The 24,671-nt window shown below is 45.7% G+C and overlaps 1 protein-coding gene across 7 annotated transcripts in view; it reads left to right on the top strand.

Annotated features, from left to right (window-relative positions):
• The window catches only part of LOC137432210 (DNA repair protein RAD51 homolog 3), a 44,535-nt gene that overhangs the window by 18,342 nt on the left and 1,522 nt on the right, over window positions 1–24,671 (top strand). For 5 of the 7 annotated variants that reach the window (XM_078782923.1, XM_078782922.1, XM_078782921.1 and 2 more), the window contains exons 3-9: window positions 6,893–7,121; window positions 15,582–15,748; window positions 22,262–22,395; window positions 22,519–22,650; window positions 22,802–22,877; window positions 24,029–24,089; window positions 24,385–24,445. In XM_078782923.1, coding sequence (XP_078639049.1) covers window positions 6,893–7,121; window positions 15,582–15,748; window positions 22,262–22,395; window positions 22,519–22,650; window positions 22,802–22,877; window positions 24,029–24,089; window positions 24,385–24,445 — 860 coding nt within the window. The remainder of the gene's footprint in view (window positions 1–6,892; window positions 7,122–15,581; window positions 15,749–22,261; window positions 22,396–22,518; window positions 22,651–22,801; window positions 22,878–24,028; window positions 24,090–24,384; window positions 24,446–24,671) is intronic. The other 2 variants (XM_078782925.1, XM_078782924.1) reach the window with 1 other exon arrangement.

The raw sequence follows: 24,671 nt of genomic DNA, 5'->3' as shown, positions 1-24,671 counted from the left end.
TGCAGGCCTGGGGCCTTCGAGGCCCCGCATAAATGTTGTACTACTATGTTATATCATTATTTTCTTGATATGAGCCTCATTATATGCTCCTATAACTTGGTTACCAAAAATTCAGTGACAAAAATATGAAAATTTTAAAACGTTACACGAATACATTCGTGGGGCCTCCGAGGCCCAATGGCTGCATGGGTGTAGGATTTTTGACAGTTGTGAACATATATATTCTAAATAAAAGGATTAGTGAATCATATTTTTTGAGCAAATACTCCTCCATGAGCCTCAATCTTTTAGAGAAAAAAAGTTGAAAACCCAAGAACAAAAAAAATTTTTTGCAAAAAAATAAACAAAAGATTCATTACTTGTATGGGATTCTTCCAACTAATAGGATCAATGATTCACATTTTCTGAGCAAATACACATCCATGAGCATCGACTTGGATTGAAAAAGGATATGAAAGAAAGAAAAAACTATTTAAAAAAAATCATTACACGAATACATCCGTTGGGCCTCCGAGCCCCAATGGCTGCGTTTATGTAGGATTTTTGACACCTGCATCTAAGAGTTAAATTTCTTCCATATGCAAAGATGTTTTTTGGGTTCATTCAAAGATTCAGCGCACACTTTTTAATCTAAATGGGAAAACTGATGCATTTAACATTTCAGAAGTGCTTCTGGCCACATCTGCGTGGCAACTCGTGTGTGAAGTGATGTCATCATGTGCAAAGTATTCTGCAGTGATTACTGTCGTGCTGTGTCGCAGTGTTATGTCCTGTTTCTGGTGAACAGACTGATGTTTCCAAATTGGCTTTTCGTTTCGGCAATGCGTCTCTCTGAGACGGTCTTTAGTGGTGCATTGGATGTGATTCCATAGCAAATGCAGGATGTGATCGGTCTGACTCCCGGAAACGTTTCCCATGTCGAACAACATCATCACCAACATCATTACCGCACTCGTAGTCTGGGTGGTTGGCGGTTTGAACCCCGGCCTAGTTGTACCAAAGTCTTTAAAAATGGGTTGTGCTGCTTCCTTGCTTGAAGTTCAACGTCTAAAAGGATAGAGTACGGTCAAACAACCTCAGGTTGACAATCATTGTGCAGGCTTAATGGACCTAATGGCCTCCCTGCATTGAAGTTTCTTGGAAGGGAACCTCTTGTTATTATTATTATATTAACTAGGGCATGCCCGTACTATATATATATCTAAAATTATATCCCCCCCCCCCCCCCCTCTATTTACATGAAATGGTTTGGTCCATTCGCAAAGCCAAAGCGAACGGCTTGCGAGTACGGTAGAACCCCCCCCTCTATTTACATGAAATGGTTTGGTCCATTCGCAAAGCCAAAGCGAACGGCGAACGGCTAAATCGCCATAGCTCGGTAGCTCGCTGCTCTCTGATTGGTCGAATCGTTTTTTGGACATAGCTCGGTAACTACTTGTCCGATTAATATGAAACCTTGAAAAGGCACATCCTCAGGTCCCCAGCAATATACCTGGCAAGTTTCAAGTATATCGGACCCGTGGTTGTCGAGAAACAGCGGTCACAGACACACATACACACAGAGATTACTGGAATTATAGATAGATTAATGAATGGTATGTTTAACACGAGGTGACATCAATCCCTGAATATACAATGCAGAATAGAAAATATAAGAAAAACAAACGGGTATTAGCTTGGCATTGCTGTGGTTTGAACTCAGACTCCGGTAACCCTGGGACAGCTGTTCACCACCATCTCTTATCCTCCCCCATCCAAAACCTTGATCTTTTCTACCCCCGCTAATTTCGGTCCCCTTGTGTTTTATACCTCAACCCCCCCCCCCCCCAACCCTCCCCTTCCCACGCCTCCTGCCCCCAAGCCCTCTCCCTCCCACACTTCTCCCTGCTCTCAAATGTTGTGGTTGTGTGCTTCCCCTTCTCTCCCCATCTTGTCTTCCGCTCCCTCTTTTTGTATATTTTGTTTGTCTGGCTGATTTGTTTGTGAAATAAATATTAGCTCTTTCACGAGCCTCGATTCAGTATACAAAAAAAAAAAAAAATCCCAAACCAACTGTCTTAATCGTTAAGGTGAAGGTTAATCTTAACTGGTGGCATCTGGTCAAATCCGTTTCTGGTGTTTGTTCCCCCTCCATCCCCTCCCTTACCTACACGGCTCAGGCCGACTGGCACGGTCTTCAAGCAGCCATCAATCATCTGGACTGGTCTCCCATCTCCACTGCCTCTGACATCAATTCTTCCTGGGAATTCTTCCAAAGCAAACTGCTCTCATGCACAGATTTATCCCATCTCATCTTCAGTTGTCTTACCCTTCCTCCCGTCCATGGTACACTGAATCTTATGGTGAGGCAGTTGCCCTGAAACAACTTGCCTTTGCCTCTTGGAAGGCTAATCCAACTGAAGGCAATCTCAGTTCCTTCCACCAAGCTCGGAACAAGTGTGTGTCTACCCTCAGGAGTGCCAGGAAGCACTATCTCTCCACACTCAAGAATGAACTCTCAAACCTGTCTCCTTCCTCCAAATCCTGGTGGCGTCTGGTCAAATCCGTTTCTGGTGTTTGTTCCCCCTCCATCCCCTCCCTTACCTCAAATGGCTACACAGTTGACACCGCTCGTGACAAAGCCGAATGCTTCAACTCTGTGTTTGCCTCAAAATCTTGTGTCCCAAACCCATCTCTCTCTGTTCCCACCTTACCCAGTCGAACCCAACTGCTCCTGGACTCTGTGTCCTTCTCTCCTGACAAGGTGGAGGAGTTTTTGTCAAACCTCGACTCTGATTCTGCAACTGGACCAGACAGCATCAGCCCACAGGTCCTAAAATACTGCTCTGCCGCTCTATCTCACCCTCTCTCTGTTCTTTTCACCCTCTGTTTTGCTCAAGGTCATCTGCCAGCATCCTGGAAATCAGCAAACATTATCGCTTTACACAAAAAATGTGCAAAAGCAGATCCTTGCAACTACAGACCAATCAGCCTGCTCCCAATTATCAGCAAAGTCATGGAATCCATCATTGCTTCAGATATCAAATCCTTCCTCTTCTCCAATGTCTTGATCTCCGATCATCAAGTTGGATTCAGACCAGGTCATTCTACTCTGGACATGCTGCTTCTGCTGTCTCAACAATGGATGGAGGTCCTCAATGCCAAACAGGAAATCAGAGCCGTCTCCCTTGACATATCACGTGCCTTCGATACGGTCTGCCACCCAGCTCTGCTCACCAAACTCTCCTCCTATGGTATCCATGGAAATCTCCATGCATGGCTTGCGGACTTCCTCTCTGGTCGTAGACAACGTGTGGCCCTGAATGGATTTCTCTCATCTCCACTTCCTGTTCAGGCTGGAGTTCCCCAAGGCAGTGTTCTGGGCGCTGTGCTTTTTCTGGTCTTTATCAATGATCTCTCCGACTCTCTGGAAAATCCTCTCTATCTCTTTGCTGATGACTCCACTCTCTGCCGCTCCATGCCTCTTCCCTCAGATTGGCAGTCTGCAGCCTCCTCACTCTCTGAAGACCTGGACAAAATCACAGACTGGTCAAACAAGTGGAACATGTCTGTCAATCCTGACAAATCTCACACTCTTACTATGTCTCTCCGAAAAGATCGCCTGGACAACCCTCCCATCGACTTTCTCAACAATCCTCTCCAAGAAGTTCTGTCGCTCAAGCTTTTGGGTCTCACTATCTGCCATAATCTTTCTTGGGAAAACCACATTTCCAAGCTGGCCTCCAAAGCCAGTCGCCGACTGGGCATCCTCCGTCGTGCGAAGTCCTTCCTCGGCGCACCTGAGCTCCTCACCACATACAAGGCTTTCATCCGTAGCTCAATGGAATACTGTTCTCCCCTATGGGCCGGTGCTCCTGCCTCACACCTAGCTCAGCTTCACGCTGTTGAAACCAAAGCTTTCAGAATCATTGGAATCTCCCGTGATGAAGCTATCTCCGAGGGCCTTTCACTCACTCACCGCAGACAGGTAGGTGGTCTTTCTGTCTTCTACCGACTCCTCTCCGGCCTTGCTCCCCCAGCTCTCTGTGCTTTGGCCCCCAAATATTCCTACAGGTCGCACAAGATCTTCCAACCAACCCTCTGATGGTTAAACTGCCGAAATCTCGGCTCTCTGCTCACCTTCACTCTTTCATTCCTCTTTTCTCCCGCCTCTGGATCAAACTCCCACACTCCCTTCAATCCCACTCCTCCCTCCAGGTCTTTAAAACAGCTGTTCACCACCATCTCTTATCTTTCCCCATCCAAAACCTTGATCTTTTCTACCCCCACTAATTCACCCCAGATCCACCTTGTTTGAAATTCCAACTTCTTTCCTGGAAGGGGAAGTCCCGGCAGTGTCCATACGTTTTATACCTCTCCCACCCCACCCCTTCCCATGCCCCCCCCCCCGCCCCCCCCCCAAAGCCCTCTCCCTCCCAGAGATCTCTCGATGTCCCTGCTCTCAGATGTTGTGTTTGTGTTCCTCCCCCCCTCGCCCCATCTTGTCTACCGCTACCCATGTTATATGTTTTATGTGTTGGTTTGTCTTTCTGTGTGATTAATGTTAGCTCTTTCACGAGCCTCGATCTTGTATACAAAAAAAGAAAGAAAAAAAGGGGGAAAAAAAGTTGACTCCACACGTGAAAAAGCCGAATGCCTCAACTCTGTGTTTGCCTCCAAATCTTGTGTCCTAAACCCGTCCCTCTCTGTACCCACCGTACCGTCAAACCCAGCTGCTCCTGGACTGTGTCCTTTTCTTCTGACAAGGTGGAGAAGTTTCTGTCAAACCTCGACTCTGATTCTGCAACTGGACCAGACGGCATCAGCACACAGGTCCTAAAATCCTGCTCTGCCGCTCTATCTCACCCTCTCTCTGTTCTCTTCACACTCTCTTTTGCTCAAGGTCATCTGCCATCAGTTTGGAAATCAGCCAACATTACCGCTTTACACAAGAAGGTGCAAAAACAGATCCTTGCAACTACAGACCAATCAGCCTGCTCCCAATTATCAGCAAGGTCATGGAATCCATCATTGCTTCGGATATGAAATCCTTCCTCTTCTACAATGGCTTGATCTCGGATCAAAAATTTCGTTTCAGACCAGGTAACTCTACTCTGGACATGCTGCTTCTGCTGCCTCACAAATGCATGGAGGTCCTCAATGTCAAACAGGAAATCAGAGCTGTCTCCCTTGACATATCACGTGCCTTCAATATGGTCTGGCACCCCGCTCTGCTCACCAAACTCTCCTCCTATGGTATCCATGGAAATCTCCACGCATGGCTTGCGGATTTCCTCTCTCGTTGTAGTCAACGTGTGGCCCTGAATGGGTTTCTCTCATCTCCCCTCCTATTCAGGCAGGCGTTCCCCAAGGCAGTGTTCTGGGCCCTGTGCTTTTTCTGGTCTTCATCAATGATCTCTCTGACTCTCTGGAAAATCCTCTCTATCTCTTTGCTGATGACTCCACTCTGTGCTGCTCCATTCCTCATGCCTCAGATTGGCAGTCTGCAGCCTCCTCACTCTCTGCAGACCTGGACAAAATCACAGACTGGTCAAACAAGTGGAACATGTCTTTCAATCCTGACAAATCTCACACTTTTACTATGTCTCTCCGAAAAGACCGACTGGACAACCCTCCCATCCACTTTCTGAATAATCCTCTCCAAGAAGTTCTGTCACTCAAGCTTTTGGGTCTCCCTGTCTGCCATAATCTTTCCTGGGAAAACCACATTTCCAAGCTGGCCTCCAAAGCCAGTTGCCAACTGGGCATCATCCGTCGTGCGAAGTCCTTCCTTGGCACACCTGAGCTCCTCGCCACATACAAGGCTTTCATCCGCAGCTCAATGGAATACTGTTCTCCCCTCTGGGCCGGTGCTTCTGCCTCACACTTAGCTTGGCTTCACGCTGTAGAAACCAAAGCTTTCAGAATCGTTGGAATCTCCCGTGATGAAGCTAACTCCGAGGGCCTTTCACTCTCTCACCACAGGCAGGTTGGTGGTCTTTCTGTCTTCTACCGACTCCTCTCCGGCCTAGCTCCCCCAGCTCTTTCTGTGCTCTGTCCCCCAAATATTCCTACAGGTCGCATAAGATCTACCAGCAACCCTCTTCTGGTGAAATTGCCAAAATCAAGACTCTCTATTCACCTTCACTCTTTCATTCCTCCTTTCTCCCGTCTCTGGAACAAACTCCCTCAGTCTCTTCAATCCCACTCCTCCCTCCAGGTCTTTAAAACAGCAGATGGTTCACCACCATCTCTTATCTTCCCCCATCCAAAACCATGATCTTTTCTACCGCCGTTAATTCACCCCAGATCCACTCTTTTGAAATACCGACTTTTTTCCTGGAAGTCAGAGCAGTGTCAATATGCTTTTTTTTTTTTAAACCTCTCCACCCTCCCCCCCCCCCCCCCCCCCGTCTTCCCATGCCTCCTCCCCCCAAGCCCTCTCCCTCGCACAGATCTTCCGATGTCCCTGTTCTCTGATGTTGTACTGGTGTGCTTCCCTCTCTCTCTCCCCATCTTGTCTGCCGCTCCCTTTATTGTATGTTTTGTGTGTCCGCTTTTTGTGTGATTAATGTTGGCTCTTACACGAGCCTCGATCTTGTGTACAAAAAGAAAGAAAAAAAGGTGCCCCCAGGTGGAGAGTGAAGTAGTAATAGGGAAAAAGGAGGGTACATGAGTATGAGATTGGGGGGAGTTGGGTTTAAGAGCGGGAAAGGTGAATGCTTGAGGGATGCGGGAGTGTCAATTACTCAGTTTTGAGTATGTAATATGTCGATGGCCTGTATACTCTCTGTCTCACCGCTCCCCCACTGCATCCCTGCTCTTTCCCTCTTATATTTTTCTCAGCACAAAACTCAAATTTGAATCGATATTGTTTTTGTCCATGTGTCCTTTACCCACTTCTCAAATAAAGAACTAGGAATCCCTCGGGGGGAGGCCGTGAGCATCTTGCGCGTGGCACGGGGCCAAGAGGGACCTGCCAACTATCCCAATGCATTGCAGTTATTGGTGGAAGAGCAAGCGGAAGACGGACTTCTCCCCACATTCTCCTCAGCACTTGACGATCTTTTCGGCAGCGGTGTCGACTTGTCCGTCATCACGGAGCTGTGCGGTGCGCCCGGAGTGGGCAAGACACAGTTGTGGTGAGTGTGGTTTGGTTGTTTCATGCCACCGGTTCACTGTTCACGTCATACACACCTCTTCAGGTGTTCCGCACTTTCACCAATTAACACATTTATTAGGGTGGGCTTCAAAAAATCAAAATGCAGATGTTCTCCGGGACATGGTCTATTTTTGTTCCTTTTGGTGTCAAAGGAAACCACACCAAATTTGAATGGAATCCAATAATATTTAGGGGTGCCACATCAGTGATGAATTTTCCCCCATGCAAAAATAGGAATTCCCATTTTTTGGGCTGTATATACACAAAATAAATACATAATTATATATATACATTAAATATAATATTAAAAATAAATATATAGTAAATATACATTAAATAATAAATATACATAAATACACATTATACATATATATAGTTATATACAATATATTATACATACAGTTTTGAGACTTCCTATGATCACTATCTGGGCAATTTTCATGCATGTTTTGTACAGGTTCCCGGGGTCAGGGGTACGCTTTTTTAGTGTGTAATATGTAGGCCTAACTTATTGACTGTGGCTCTTTTGTAGAGAGTGACCCTGTGGAGTAAGAATTAACAGGATTTTACCCACATTCTTGCTTATTTTGCAGATATGGCATGTGCTAGTACCAGTGTTTCATTGCAAACTCGGGCTCAGGATAATGTGTATCTCATTGGGTCCACTTCTGGAGATGCCATCAAAGGTGCCAAGCTCCCGACTGTGCATCAATCTCTTGTCCTGTTTTTCCATCACCTGAAGAAGGAGAATCGCACTGCCCGGGAGAGTGCAACCCTCACCATTGAAGAGGTTGTGAAGTTCTGGGAAAAAGCTCACCTACCTACAACGACGAAGCAGCACTGCATCCATCGTTTGGAGAGGCTATATGAAGAATGGAGGAGCCTCCAAAAAGGTGCAAAGCGGGGTGGTGCGACCCAAGAGAAAAAGGAAGCATCCTTCAAGGCCTCCTTGGAGAAGACGTTTGATCTTAGGCATGCAGATTCGGAGGCCATAATCACCAACCCCGAGGACAGGAAGTTTCTTCACGATCAATTCTCAGAGAGGAAGGCTTCAATGGGATCTGTAGACACTGTGTTGGAAGCAAAAACGAAGCGAAAGAAAGAAAGGGAAGAAAAGGAGAAGACTAAGGCAGAGAAGGAAAATAAGAGACAGGAAATGGTCATGAAGGGTGCTACTGCTATGGAAGTCACAGACTCAGACTCTGACTCTGAGACCACGGCACAGGCTGGTTCTTCATCATCTGATGGTGGGATATCTCGTCCCAAGAAAAGAAGGCCTTTCAACATTGTCACTCCTGAAGTTGCAGCTTCTTTGGATCGTACGAAAACAAGTGACCGAATGGCTGTCCACAACTTGGCATCCATTTGTAGAGCAGTAGGATGGGATCCTGCAGAGCTGGCACTGAACCGATGGACAGTGCGGCGGAATCGCATGATACATCGATGCAAAACCATGGACGAAATAAAAGAAGCATTTCATCATAATGTGCAGGGTCCTTTAGTGGTCCATTGGGATGGAAAGCTTCTTCCCGATGTCACTGGAGATTTTGTGCATGTGAAGGTGGATCGTCTTCCAATCCTTGTGTCCAACCAGTACCATGGAATGGAGCAGCTGTTGAATGTTCCCAAGTTACCTGACGGGGGAGGAGAAGCTATGGCAACCGCTGTAGTGGACACACTGAAGAGCTGGAACCTTGTGGGCAAGGTGAAGGCTTTGTCTTTTGACACAACGGCCAGCAATTCAGGTGTTCGTGGAGGGGCTGCTGTCCTCATTGAAAAGAAGCTACAGACTGAACTACTTCATTTGGCTTGCCGCCATCATGCGCACGAAATCATTCTGGGAGACGTTTTCACCACTCTTTTCGGTCCTTCATCAGGCCCTGACATCCAGCTTTTTAAGCGGTTTCAGGCGGAGTGGCCGTCCATTGCCCATCACCAACCAAAAAATGGATTCACAGATCCTGATACGGCAGCTGAGTTTGCACAGAACAATGACATGATGGATGAAGCTCTGGAATTTTCTCTTGTGTGTTTGAAAGATCAGCAGCCACGAGATGATTATCGTGAACTCCTAGAACTGACTGTCATCTACATGGGAGGAATCCCACCTCGTGGAATCCGGATCATGGCTCCAGGAGCAATGCACAGAGCCAGATGGATGGCAAAAGCACTATATTCACTACAGGTGTTCATGTTTCGGTCAGAGTTCCACTTGACACTTCGAGAGGCGAGAGAACTCCGAGCCTTCAACATTTTTGTCTGCCTTGTGTATGTACAGGCTTGGTTTCGGGCTCCACAAGCTATTGAGGCTCCCCTGAATGACATTAACCTCTTCAAGAAGTTGGAAAAGTTTGAACAAATCAATCAGAAGATGGCTCAGGCAGCCTTGAAGGCACTTGGCCACCACACGTGGTACATGAGCCTAGTACTAGTGGCATTTGCATTCTTTGACACCAGAATTGACAAAGAAAGCAAGATCAATATGATTGAAGCATTGAAAAATGACGGTGAAAACCCCTCTCCAAAGAGACCAGCTATCAAACGAGGAACCGCCCTGTCAATCGCTGGCCTCATAACAAAACACACCAAGCATTTCTTCAGCATCCTAGGGACCCCAACTGATTGGATGGATAAGGATCCTGGTTCATGGGAGCAAGAAACCAGCTTTCAGGAAGCAAAGAAAGCCGCCAGTGGCTTAGTCGTGGTGAACGGCAGGGCAGAAAGGGGTGTCGCATTGATACAAGACTACAATAATAATAATAATAATAATTCATTTATTTTGTATAGCGCTTTTCCAGAAGCCCAAAGGCGCTTTGACAGAGTGGCAAACATAATGCATAACAATACATGAAAACAACAATTGCAAAAAGACAAGAATCAAGAAAACAAACAGCAGCGATATACGGCATATATATAAGACAAGAATCAAAAAGACAAGACAAGAATCAATAGGGAAATATTTAAAGCAAAAGGAGGGAGAAGGAGAAGAGATAGTCAGGGGTTAAATGCTGTGGGTTGAATGGTGAATGCAGCGTTGAACAGGTGGGTCTTTAGTGATGTTTTGAATGTGGTGAGTGAGGAGGAGTCTCTGATGGTGTGAGGTAGTGAGTTCCAGAGGGTGGGAGCAGCGATGGAGAAGGCCCTGTCCCCCCAGGATCTGAATTTGGTCCGGATGGAGGGGGTCAGGAGGTTGGTACCAGCAGAGCGGAGGTTGCGGGTGGGAGTGTGTCTGGAGAGGAGGTCAGCCAGGTAGGATGGGGCCAGGTTATGGAGGGCTTTGTATGTCAAGAGGAGGATTTTGTACTGGATTCTCTGGGGGATGGGGAGCCAGTGAAGCTTGTAAAGGACGGGGGTGATGTGGTCACGGGTCCGGGAATGAGTGAGTAGACGGGCAGCGGAGTTCTGAATGTATTGGAGTTTATTGGTGATTTTTGAGGGTGAACCATAGAGGAGGCTATTGCAGTAGTCCAGACGGGAGGTGATGAAGGCGTGGATGAGGGTTTCTGCAGCCGTGGAGGAGAGGGATGAGCGGAGACGGGCAATGTTTTTCAGGTGAAAGAAGGCTGACTTTGTGATCTGTTTAGTGTATTTGTCGAAGGAAAGGGTTTGGTCAAAGATGACGCCAAGATTCCGGATGTGAGGGGAGGTGGATACTGGGATACCGTCGATGTTGAGGGCAAAGTTATGGGTGGATTTTGTGAGCGTTTTTGGGCCAATGATGATTATTTCAGATTTATCACAGTTAAGCTTGAGGAAGTTGATTTGAAGCCAGGATTTTATTTCAGTGATGCAGTTTGTCAGGATAGAGTGGGTGTCGGTGGAGACGGACTTGGTGGAGATGAAAAGCTGGATGTCATCGGCGAAGCAGTGGAATTGGAGACCATGACGGCGGATTAAGTGACCGAGCGGGGACAGGTAAAGGATGAAGAGGAGGGGGCCAAGAACTGAACCTTGGGGGACACCTTGGGGGAGGGGAGCAGTGGGGGATTTGCAGTTATTGATGGAGATGAACTGGCATCTGTCAGAGAGGTATGATTTAATCCAAGAGAGGGCAGTGCCGGTGACGTTAAAGGTGGATTCAAGTCGGGTGAGGAGGATAGTGTGATCGATGGTGTCAAAGGCAGCGCTGAGGTCGAGGAGGACGAGAATGTTGAGGTTGCCAGCGTCAGAGGAGAGGAGAAGGTCGTTGGTGATTTTGAGGAGAGCAGTTTCAGTACTGTGGTTGGAGCGGAATCCGGATTGGAATGTTTCATACAAGTTATTGGCAGAGAGATGATGTTTGAGTTGAGTGGCTACAGCGCGTTCCAAAACTTTTGACAGAAAGGGTAGGTTGGAGATGGGTCTGAAGTTGTTTAGGGTGTCAGGGTTTAGACCAGGTTTTTTTAGAATGGGGGTAACAGCAGCAATTTTGAGGGAAGGTGGGACGATGCCTGTAGACAGGGAGGAGTTTATTGTTGCAATGATAAGTGGAGAGAGAGCAGGGAGGGAGGCTTTGACAAAGCTGGAGGGGATGGGGTCAAGAGTGCAGGTGGCAGTTTTCATTCCTATGAGGAGTTCAGAGAGGTCAGTAGGAGAGATTGGGGAGAACCGAGACAGGGGATGGCAGGACAAGGGGGGGCAGGTGGTTGGAGGGGGAGCGGGTGCGGCGGTGGTCAAGCTGTTGTAGATGTTGTCAATTTTGCGTTGGAAGAAAGAGAGGAAGGAGATGCAGTTGTCTACTGTGAATGACTGGGTGGTGGTGTTCAGGGGGCGGAGGAGTTTGTTTATTGTCGAGAAGAGTGCTTTTGGGTTTCCGGAGCCAGAGTGGATAATTTGAGAGTAGTAGGCAGAGCGGGCGCGGGAGAGGGCATCTTTGTAGTGTTGTATGTGGTCCTTGTAGGCTTGGGAGTGAACTGTGAGACCCGTTTTATTGCGGAGTCTTTCAAGTTGGCGAGCACGAGTTTTCATCAGGTGGAGTTCAGGGGTAAACCAGGGAGCAGAATGGGTGAAAGAAACTGTTTTGGTTTTTACAGGCGCAAGCTGGTCAAGGCAGGAGGAGAGAGTGTGGTTGTAGTAGTCAGTGAGGTCGGAAGGGGTGTGGAGGTCAATGAAGGGAGAAGTGGACATTTTTTCAGAGAGGGTGGATGAGAATGAGGTAGGTGAAAGAGCGTTTAGCTTACGGAAGTTGATTGTGCGATAATGCCTTGGTGTTGGGGCGGGGATGTTGATGGTCAGAGTGATGGCTAAGTGGTCAGAGAGGGTGAGGTCGGAGCCATAGAGATGGTGCAAATTTAATCCAGTGGAGCAGACAAGGTCCAAAATGTGACCACGGATATGGGTAGGAAAGTCAACATGTTGAGTGAGGTTAAAGCAGGTGAGTAAATCAGTGAAGTCAGTGGTTATTGTGGAGTCAGTGGAGTCCATGTGGATATTGAAATCACCAAGGAGGAGGATTGAGGGGGAGAGGGAACATAGCTGGGTCAGAAAGTAGGAGAAGTCAGACAGGAATGATGGGTGTGGTTTGGGAGGGCGGTAGACGACAGCCATGACTGACTGCGTGTGACCAGAGAGTTTTAAAGCCAGGTGTTCAAATGATGGAGCAGATGAGATGGAGATGAGGTTGGTCTTGATGTCTTGACGGTGGATAACGGCAATTCCACCACCTCGGCCCTCCGAGCGTGGTTTATTGACGTAGGAATATCCATTGGGTGTGGTGAGGTTGAGTGTGTAGTAGTCCAGAGGTTGTTGCCAGGTTTCGGTGAGACAGAGAAAGTCCAGTTTGTTATCCAGGATGTATTCGTTCAGGATGAGGCATTTATTGTTGAGGGACCGGGTGTTGAACAGGGTGAGCTTGATGTTGTTTTGAACAGCAGGGATGAATTCAGGTGATTTAGCCAGGGTTCGTAGGCAAGAGGTGCGATCGTGTGGGTTGCTGTGACCAGGTGCGCTGGGACGAAGAGTGAGAGTGCGCTGAGCCGACCAGAGGACGGGGATGGAGTGACCTGATTGCAAATAAACAAACTTGCGACCGGAGCCACGGTGAATGTACCTGGGTCGTCGGAGGAGTCCATTTGATTTGATGGCAGAGATGCATGATGGGGTGGAGCGGGTATTGAGCAGAAGAAGCCTTGCGGCGGAGTACTTCAGAGCCATGCCAGGCAGGAGCGAAGGGACGAGTACGAGGCCAAGGTCGAGGAGGCAAAGCGGCAAACGCAGCGGCAAACGACTGCAGCCGCTAATCAAGACCACAGCGGCAAACAAGGCCACAAGGCCACCGGCAAACAAGGCCACGGCCACAATCAACGGGAGCGGGCCTTTCGAATTCCGTATTCCGTACCATCAAAAGCAGATTCCGTTATCCAGCCGGAGAACACGCGGCACGTGCGGGTGTGAAAAGGCAGGACAGGTGTGAGATGTCAGGTCAGAAAGGTAGAAGCAGACCCTGTACATCCATCCAGTCGGAGAAGCGGCGAATATGCAACGCCAGCGTCCTCTCGCAACCGAACCCGGAACCCAACGGAACCCAACAACAATAAGCTCCTTACAAAGGATGAAGAGCAAAAGCAAGCTCTGCTCCAAGTTGTTGCTGCTCACAGGAAGATGTACCCCGATGCCAAGAAGGCAACAGTGGTGAAACAGGCCCAGAAATAGGAGTTACATTTCTCATTATATTTGGGTTTTTAAATATTATGTGATATGGTGTCTCTTCATTTTATGAACTGAACATTTGGATTGTTATCATTGAATTTGAGTTTTCATGGCAATATAGTGCTATTTGTGCAGCTATTGTAACTTGTGTTTGCTAGAATACAAAGAAAGTGAGTGGAGGGTGGATTTTCATAAAACAAACTTCTGGTTTTGCTTTCGATCCATATATAGAAAAGTTTTGTAGACACCTTTAGTTTGAAGGCTGATGTGGCACCCCTAAATAAAATCAGATTGCTTTCATATTTGGTGTCTTTTCATTTTGGAACAAAAGGAACAACATAAAGCCATGTCCCAGTAAAAAAAAAAATTAAATTATTTTGAGCACCACCCTAACATTTATGCTTCTTGCCTCAAAAATAGTTGATAATATCACTGAATGTTCAACTATTTTTCATCATTGCTGGTGTAATTTGTCTTTCCTTTGAAATGTCAACAACAAAATTCATTTTATTTTCAGTTTTACTTGTTTATTGGTTGTTTTTATATGCAGGTATATATGCTGGACAAAATCACAGACTGGTCAAACAAGTGGAACATGTCTTTCAATCCTGCCAAATCTCACTCTCTTACTATGTCTCTCCGAAAAGATCGACTGGACAACCCTCCCATCTACTTTCTCAACAATCCTCTCCAAGAAGTTCTGTCACTCAAGCTTTTGGGTCTCACTATCTGCCATGATCTTTCTTGGGAAAACCACATTTCCAAGCTGGCCTCCAAAGCCAGTCGCCGACTGGGCATCCTCCGTCGTGCGAAGTCCTTCCTCAGCACACCTGAGCTCCTCACCACTTACAAGGCTTTCATCCGCAGCTCAATGGAATACTGTTCTCCCCTATGGGATGGTGCTCCTGCCTCACACCTGGCTCGGCTTCACGCTGTTGAATCCAAAGCTTTCAAAATCATTGGAATCTCCCGCGATGAAGCTATCTCTGAGGGCCTTTCACTCACTCACCGCAGGCAGGTAGGTGGTCTTTCTGTCTTCTACCGACTCCTCTCCGGCCTTGCTCCCCCAGCTCTCTCTGTGCTCTGTCCCCCAAATATTCCTACAGGTCGCACAAGATCTGCCAGCAACCCTCTGTTGGTTAAACTGCCGAAATCTCGGCTCTCTGCTCACCTTCACTCTTTCATTCCTCTTTTCTCCCGCCTGTGGAACAAACTCCCACACTCCCTTCAATCCCTCTCCTCCCTCCAGGTCTTTAAAACAGCTGTTCACCACCATCTCTTATCTTCCCCCATCCATAACCTTGATCTTTTCTACCCCCACTAATTCACCCCAGATCCACCTTGTTTGAAATTCCAACTTATTTCCTGGAAATCCTGGCAGTGTCCATATGTTTATACCTCTCCCACCCCCCCCCCCTTCACATGCCTCCCCCCCTTCACATGCCTCCCCCCCTTCACATGCCTCCCCCCCAAAGCCCTCTCCCTCCCACAGATCTCTCCATGTCTCTCGGTCCCTGCTCTCAAATGTTGTGTTTGTGTCCTTCCCCCTCTCTCCCCATCTTGTCTACCGCTCCCGATGTTATTTGTTTTATGTGTCTGTTTGTCTTTCTGTGTGATTAATGTTCGCTCTTTCACGAGCCTCGATCTTGTATACAAAAAAAAAAAAAAAAAAAAAAAAAAAAAAAAAAAAAAAAAAAAAAAAAAAAAAAAAAAAAAAAAAAAAAAAAAAAAAAAAAGGTATTTTTTTAAATTGCCGTCTTCCTCAGTGCCCTCCTTTGTTTTATAACGCGTTTCTATAATGTCTACCCGGTAGTCTGCAGTTGGCAGTCGACATTCAAATCCCAGGGTGCTTTGGTGGTCTTGGTGGACAGGCGGTGTACCTGGACACCGAGGGCAGCTTCATGCCTGAACGGCTACAACAGATGTCCGAGGCTGTCGTCACCCACTGCTCTCGACTTGCCAGCTCAAACCAAGACCGAGGTTTGGCCCAAACGTTTCCACGTTCCTGTGAACCGTGATTTGACGACCTTTTTAGCAGTTTCCAATGTGTAATATCAATCAAAATGGCATCTCAAAATGTCGATGTGAATTATTTTTTTTACCAAACTAGGATGATTTCATCTGATTGGGATGTACCACACTTTGTTCCAGACCATTGGTGCTGCCAAAGCAGTTTATTGACGAGGGTTATACTTGGTGGTTTGCCATTGCCTCCTCAGCAGTAGTTGGGGCAGAAATTTGTCATTTGTTCAGGTTGCCATCGATAGCTCACCTACTCTTCACGAAGGACACCCTGGGATCTTTAACGTCCACCACCTAATGCCGGCACATAGCACGCCTAATTTAACGTTCATCCGAGGGACAGTACACACACTGATGAATCTCCCTACTTGTGAAACACCAGGATATACCTCGGTCTGGATTCGGCAGCTAGGGAGTGTGCGTTCCTCTAGCGCAGTGGTTCCCAAACTTTTTTGGTGGTGACCCTGAATACAATCATGTCCTGGCCTGACGACCCTAAACACTGTACATGCAGTGTGAATAACCTATCATTTTGATACATTGTGTTTATTCATATAGTTTTATTGAATTCATTACCAACACATAATGATTTTCAAAGAGTTTTTAATTGGACCAAATGAAAAACAAATTTAAATGAAAACGAGACTTTATTACACGATTTTCCTGCTTTTTTTCAGTGCCACAATCAGTTAAGCCAAAATATCATCTGAAATTAGATCAATTCGACATTTGATGCTGTTGTCAGAAAGAGATACCGATTCAATTTTCTTGGAAACATCTGCTCCGCAAACAGTTTTCACAATTGCCACTTCTGCTGGCTTCACCACCTCCTCTCCAATGTTACGGGGCTTTTTGCATCTTGCAATATATCACGCCACTTCAAAGGACGCCAAGGAAGCTTTCTCTAGAGAAAAGGCTGAACTCGAGGGAGCATCATTCTGACTTCGTTTTACCTGTTCTTCTTTGTCCTCCCAGTAACTCAGTGGCTTTTCGACAAAGTTTGGATGAACTGAATGCAAATGACGCTTCAATTTGTTTTCCTTCATAGATTCTTTGGCAAGGACTTGCAGGCACTGAACACACTGAGGTCGGACATTCCCAGATTTTTCTCTCATCTCGGTGAAGCCATATTTCATACACTCAAGCTTATACAGCAGTTGTGTTTTGCGTTGGGCAATTTTTCCAGTTAAAAACCAGACCTAGAATGAAAAGAGTTATAAATTACTAGCCGAAAGCACCCGGCGTTGCCCGGGTTTTTTTTGAATGAATTTACTACTATAATTCAGCTTTTACTCGTGGCCGTAGAAGATTGACTACTATAATTCAGCTCAGCTTTTAATTGTGAAATGGGCCCAGCCCGGCCGAAGTGGCCTCGACCGGCCTCGCCAACTCGTCTATCACCTTCCCGGGGCCCGTCCCGACATTTTTTGTTTCAGAGGTTTCCTCCAATCTTTCACCGTTCAGGAGATTAGTGCGTGCAGACAAACAAACAAATAAACAAAAACTTTCTTTTATATATATTAAATTATAACATTTTTAGAAAACATTGGAAATTGTTCAAAAAGTAAAAAAAAAAAAAAAAAAAAAAAATTGTAAAGTTACTTATTGGATTATTCGACTCCACACACAGTAACATTCATCAAAAACCACACGTAAATAAATGTGGAAGGCGAGATGAGAACAACTGATCTTGCTTCAACAGTTTATTGAGCATGGCAGGTGGAGATGGATGAAAACCCCCCGGTGACTGCGACACGGACATGGTAGAGATAACGGACTAGTCCCGATGTCCACGACTCATCGGCCATCGACCGCATGGCTCCCATCAAGATGGCGGAACCCATGACGACGAGGATCATGGGAGTTTTAACAGTTTTTGCTATAAATGCATTATAAGTATTTTACTTATCACGGTCATCTCAAAAGGATCATCCGAATATTCTCAAGTAGCAACTTTTAAAAAAACGGAAAACATTTGTTCAACCAATCAACTCCATGCACCGATAATTCACGGAAGTCGCCGACCGGCACAATAACCGAGAATCATCGAGAATTCACAGAAGAATAGTAATGAACGGCTAAGGTCTGGTTACATCGATATCTACTTTACATAAAGACAAGTAAGATGCAGGCAATACTTACTTTGTTTGTAATAACTAGGTCTCAGCCTCTAGTAAACAAGTGAAAGCACGACTGTCAGATTGTGAACTGTCGACACATGCGAAAATCAAATTTCTTATATGCGAAAAATTGGTTTTCTAGAACATTCTTGAATGATTCAGAATACAAAATAAATTTTGGCAACAGAATATAATAAAATAAACTCCAATGACAAAACGAATCTGGAACAGTTATGAATGTATAAAAATCGAACATTTTTAATATAAATAAAAACGTTTAACGAATAAAAACGGTGCATTCGATAATTAAGCTCAAAACGCTGAAATTACAGCGCCATCTATAATATCGCATTCAGGTAAGAGTGCTACTTAACAACAGGCTCCTCGCTGGTCTGCTTGGCGCACTGGTATTGGACGTGAACAGACTCGAACATTAGTACCTCCGTCACCAAAGGTGGAGGGAGGTTATGTTTTCACCCCTGTCTGTCTGTGAACAGGACATCTCAAAAAGTTGTGGACGGATTTGGACGAAATTTGGCAGAAATGTAGCGTATGTGACAAGGCCGAAATGATTAGATTTTGGTGAAGATGCGGATTCGGATCTGGCTACTAGAATTTTTAAAGTGATTCTTCACCATTGGGAGATAGGGCCAAAAACAATACATAGCAGGATATTGTGGACGGATTTCGACAAAACTTGTTGGACAGGTTGTGTGTGTGAAAAGGACAAATAGATTAGATTTTGGTGAAGATCCGGATCCGGATCCAGCTAGTAGAATTTTTTTAACGATTCTTCACCATTGAGTGATATGGCCAACCAGGCTGAGGTATGCTCTCTACTGAGTGCCGTTCTAGTTATATTAAGCGTATATGGATGCTGTTGTATCCAACAATTACCCGAAACATACTTGATGGTAACATCAACGGTTTATTCTGAGATCTCAACACAGCACAGCATGCCCATTAGGCCTCCAAAAACCCCGTCTTTCCTTAGCTCCTCCCACTCTCCAAAACCAACCATCACTTCCGTTTCCCATACATATGAACTATAACATGTGAATTCCAAACATAAATTACATGTGAATTATAACACGTGAATTCCAAACATACAACAACAACACAACATGCATTTTAAAGGCCATTTTCCCTGCTAGAGCGGGGGTTAGCCTTGCGGTCCCCATGACAATCTTCTCCATTTTGCCCTATTTTCTGCATCTCTCCTTGTTAACCCCCTTGCCCGCATTTCTTCTTCCACCATCTTTAGCCAAGTCTTTCTCGGTCTTCCCCGTCTTCTACTTCCTTCTACATTCATTTCCATCACTCTTCTCAACCAGTCACTTTCATCCTTCCTCAACACATGACCAAACCATCTCAACCTGTTCCTCTTCACAGCATAAATCACAGGCTCTATTCCCATCATCTTTCGCAATTTATCATTTGTCTTCCTCTCTCTCAACGATACTCCGCACATCCGTCGAACCATTCGCATTTCCACCCTTTCCAACCTTCGTTGCTGCTCTACGTTCATTACCCATGTCTCGCTCCCATAAATCATAACACTTCTCACACATGCAGCATACACCTTTCCCTTCAGCTTCAACGACACTCCCCTCATCATCAGCACGCCACTCAATTCCCGAAACTTCTTCCATGCACATCTCACTCGAGCAACCGTTGCCGAGTCTGATCCACCTTCTCCATTCAGCATGTCTCTGAGGTAGCAAAATGTTTTCACACCTTCCAGCTTCACGCCATCTCCAAGATCCAACTCAACATTTCCTCCATCTGCAGCTCCCTCTGTGCACACCTTACATTTGAATGTAGCTGCCACACTGGTTAATGACCCTCTCAGACCACTACATTTTTGATGAACCCACTCAGCGCACATTGTACACTGAATGGAGTTCACTCCGACACCCTTCCTACACACAGCACAGGGCCACTTCCCAGTTCTTTCCACCTCACCACATGCTTTACCACTTGCCATCACCTTCGTCTTTCCGATATTCACCTTCAGACCTTTTGTCTCCATACATTCCTACCACTTGTTCATCTTTTCCTTCAGTCCATCCATACTTTCCGCAATCAACACCAGATCATCTGCATACAACAACTCCCACGGTAAACCCTCCTTTACGTTCTGAGCCAGCACCTCCATCACAGCTACAAATAGTAGTGGACTTAGTACCGACCCCTGATGCACTCCCACCTTCACCTCAAACTCACCACTGTTCCCGTCCTTCGTCCTTACAGCTGTGCGTGCTCTTTTGTACATTGCCATCACTACTCTGATCAACCATTCCTCCACTCCTAACTTCCTCAATGCCCATGTCAATACTTTGCGTGGAACCCGATCGAATGCTTTCTCCAGATCAACAAACCCAAGAAACAACTTCTTCCTCTTCTCCATGTACTTCTCCTGCAACTGCCTCACAATGAAAAGCGCGTCTGTCGTTCCTCTTCCTGGCATAAATCCAAACTGCATTTCGTCGATCTTCACTTTCTTCCTTATCCTCCTCTCCAACACCCTTTCCAATACCTTCATTCCATGCTCCAATAACTTTATCGCTCGGTACGAGCCACACTCCAGAGGGTCACCTTTCCCCTTGTATAGAGGGACGAGGGTACTCAGTTCCCAATCCACTGGAATGCGGCCTTCTTTCACCACCAGATTACATATCTCTGTCATTCTCTTCACACCCCAACTTCCTGCTGCCTTCAACATATCTCCCACAACTCCTGTCGGCCCTCCCGCTTTTCTACCCTTCATTGCTTTTATCGCTTCCTCAACTTCCTTCTCAGTTATCTTCTCTGCCGGTCCTAAAACTTGCAGAGAAGATAACTGAGAAGGAAGTTGAGGAAGCGAATTCCAAACATAACAGATGCTATATTATCCACAACTGGTCTACTTTAATTACTATTTCAATAATCCCTCATATTGGGCCAGTGAAGCAATCCCCTTATATAAACACTAATATTACTTTTTTTGAGACCATCCCACCTTTTTTTTTTTTTTTTTTTTGTCCAAATTTCATCCATGTGAGTATACTGTCGATGAAACCATTACATTTTGATGGGAAAAAAAAACTTGCTAATTACAGCTAATTATGGTGACATTATCTATTACATAATAGATAATGTCAACTCCCACAACTTACATAATAGATAATGTCACCATAATTAGCTGTAATTAGCAAGTTTTTTTTTTTTCCCATCAAAATGTAATGGTTTCATCTACAGTATACTCACATGGATGAAATTTGGACAAAAAAAAAAAAAAATTGAGTACCAGTTCACTGGTAATTCCCTGCTTGTCGTTAAAGGCGGCAAAAAGGGTTGGCGTCAGGAAGGGCATCCGGCCGTAAAACATTGCTTCAAAAAGGGGACCAAAAAACAACAACAACCACAGTTCCCGAAAAAGGCCAACCCCCGCTTGCGGGGAAAAATGGCCTCTAAAGGTGTTTTTTTTTTTTTTTTTTTTTTTTTTTTTTGAGACCATCCCACGACCCTCATTTGGGTCGCGACCCAAGAACCACTGCGTCTAGCGGCCAGAGTCAAGGCCATCATCCCAGCCCAGATTTTATCGGAGTGGGTGGCCAGAGTCTAGGCCATCCTCCCAGCCCAGATTTCATCGGAGTGGGCGGCTAGAGTCTAGGCCATCCTCCTAACCCAGATTTCATCAGACTGGGCGGCCAGAGTCTAGGCCATCCTCCTAGCCCAGATTTCATCGGAGTGAGCGGCTCGAGACTCGGCCATTCTCCCAGCCCAGATTTCATCGGAGTGGGCGGCTAGAGTCTAGGCCATCCTCCTTGCCCTGATTTCATCGAAATGGTTTCTTCAGTGTGGTTGTATTGTATGCAATTGTGGAGTCAAGCAACTCATTTAGTGGGTGGACCAGGCACCTGACACCATTAAAATGGCTCATTTTTCACCCAAACAAGTGTTTTGGTTTGCTAATCTTTTTAGCTCAGCGTTACCTGCATCACCTATAACTAATGAAGAAGATTGTGCATGTGAGACTGTAAAGCCTGGGCCCTTATTCCATCCCCAAAGCCAAAAAACGGGCCTAATCGGTGGGATGTGTGGTTCACCGTTTTGACGGCCGAATGTGCCACCCATTGCTATCTTTGGGAAGTAGTTTTGTTCGATCTATTAATCAAACTTATTTTTGGATCAAACTATCCGCCTTGAAACTGTGCAAGGCCCTCCATCGGAGGTGTGTGGGCCGAAGCAACATTTCGGATGTATGAACTTTCCTGTACCTTGTGTAATAATAGAGCTCCGTGTCTATCAGGTGAGTTTATACGTGTCGTCGTCTGTCATTCGGACTTATTGTAACGTGTGCATGTAGATCAGCAGGACGCTTTGAAAACATTCACACCTGACTTCATCCTGGGAAACGTGTTTTACTTTCGCTGTTTTGACGTCACGCAGCTCATTGCCCAAAGCCACCTGCTTCCAGACTTTATCAATTCTCATCCGCAGGTGAGCTGTTCTCGGAGGTATCGATACCGTTTATGGCGGACACGTATTATCCCAAACAATGTTCTACCGAACATTCATTCATTCCTTCTTTCTCGATCATTCACCCAACGTGGCACTTTGTAGGTGCGCTTGGTCATCGTGGACAGCGTGGCCTCTCCCTTTAGGCATGGGGTGGATGATGCGGCCCTCAGGACGCGCCTACTCATCGGCCTGGCACAGCGTCTCGCCCACCTGGCATCGAATCATCGCCTTGCGGTGCGTCCCATGATTGCATTTCCAGACTCGTTTTGCTAATTCTGATTGGTGTTTGCTTCTGGGGATGCTGCGTTATCCGTTGAGGTCATTTCCTGTGTTCAAATTGGCTCATCAGTGAATGATGTCAGGCCTCCCTCCTCTCTCCCCTAAGGTGGTTCTGACCAACCAGATGACGACTCGGATACATCCGAACAGTACTCGGCCATCTTCTCTCACACCAGCTCTTGGTACGACCATGTTATTGTGACCGTTTGTTATCATTTTGCCATTCTTCTCCAGTTGTCGTTCATTGCAGAGCTGGAAGCAAAACAGAATCAATGAATCATCGAAGATTCTAAGCTATTTAAAAAAAAAAAAATTTTTTTTTAACATTATTTATTCAACAGAGAACAGTGGTGTTTTTGTGTACAGAGTCGAGGCTCGTGGAAGAGCTAGTACACTTAACGGATCAGGACAAAATGAATAGTAGAGAGAGGGGGGAAACACCAACAGCAGTCGAAGCACAAGATGGAGAGAGACAAACAATGGGAATGGGGAGCAGGAAAAGATGCATGGGGTGGACAAGATGGATGCAGAAGGAAAAACTGGAATCTTGGAAGAGGAGGACTTGGGGTGGAGGGCGACTAGAGTGGGGGGGTGGGGGGGGGGCAACGAAACTCGGAAGGAACAGAGGGTGAAAGACCAGAAGGGAGGTAGTAAAAAAATAGAGACCACCGACCTGTCTGTGATATGCCCATAAACTCGGCTTCCTCATGGGACATTCCAACTAGACATAATTTGACGTCACGTCGACCCGATTATGCTTCCGCCCACATGAAGTCTTTGCTTACTCTAACTTTGACCTAAAAACTCAACACTACTTGACCTCGATATCTAATCTGTACATTTGTATCATGGTGCATGTACTTAGTTTAGTTCAAATCTCTAGTTCGAAAACATTTTTTTTTATCTGACATGACCTCTGACCTTTGACCTCTTGATGTCAAAATCTCATCATTTAATCTTTACACCATTTATACCAAGTTTTATACCAACTTGTCCCAAGTTTTATTTATACCCCTTCAGTCATACTTAAGTTATCGTGGTAATGAAAACACCATGCCCGTGAAACACCGGGCTGAGAGTTTATACCTGGGTCGGGACTCGGGAGGGTTCAAACCCAGGCTGGACAGCGTACAGGTGAGTATGCATACCTCTAGGCCTGCGCTACCAGCTACCTTGAATACACAAGTTAGATTAGCTTCTGCACCTAATTTCTCATTGTTTTTTTTTTCCAAGTCCACACCATTGTGGGCACAAAGAAAGGAATTGTGTTTCTTGGAGATAGTTTGGCCTTGTTGTATAAAACAAAGTAAATGTTCACCTATGGATGTTTCAGGGGAGAGCTGGGGGCATGCAGCGACGCACCGTGTCATCCTGCAATGGCAGGGAAACCGCAGGTAATGTTTTCCGCTGAGTTCAAAGGTCATTCGCTGTATTCAATTTCTGGGATGACCAAATATGGGAAGGAACTTTGTAAAAGTTCTGACATGGAAAGTTCTGTGTAAAAAAGTTTGTTTGGGGGGGAAAAAAAAAAAAGTTAAAAAAGTTTTTTTTAAGTTTAAAAAAAAAGTTTTTTTTAAAAAGTTTGTAAAAGTTCTGTGACGTGTAAAAAAGTTATTTTGTAAAAGTTTTTGAGTGACATGGAAACATTGAGTTACAAGGAAGAAGTTACAATGTCCTCTTTTTTTTCAGGTTTGCCAATCTTATCAAGTCTCCGACACGAGGAGAAGCCACTGTCGAGTTCACGGTCACGGTAGTGTACCTTTATTGTTTGTCTATCTATCTACGTGTAATTACTTCAGGTACCGGTTCACAGCAGCCCCATAGGTTGAACATTGGCTTCTTCATGCTGTTGTCTCGTGGAAGTGCCCTGAACATTTTTCTGGTCAAGTAACTCAAAAATAATACAAGTTTATAATGACAAGTTTTCACACAAGTTATATAAGTCTGTCTGCAGCAGGATATGGGTGTGTGTGTGT

The sequence above is a fragment of the Myxine glutinosa genome, chromosome 8, assembly GCF_964187855.1.
Source record: "Myxine glutinosa chromosome 8, kmMyxGlut1.1, whole genome shotgun sequence".
In the NCBI taxonomy this organism is placed as follows: domain Eukaryota; kingdom Metazoa; phylum Chordata; class Myxini; order Myxiniformes; family Myxinidae; genus Myxine; species Myxine glutinosa.
The sequence above is the reverse complement of the archived record's forward strand: the minus strand, read 5'-3'. Positions and strand labels throughout refer to the sequence as shown.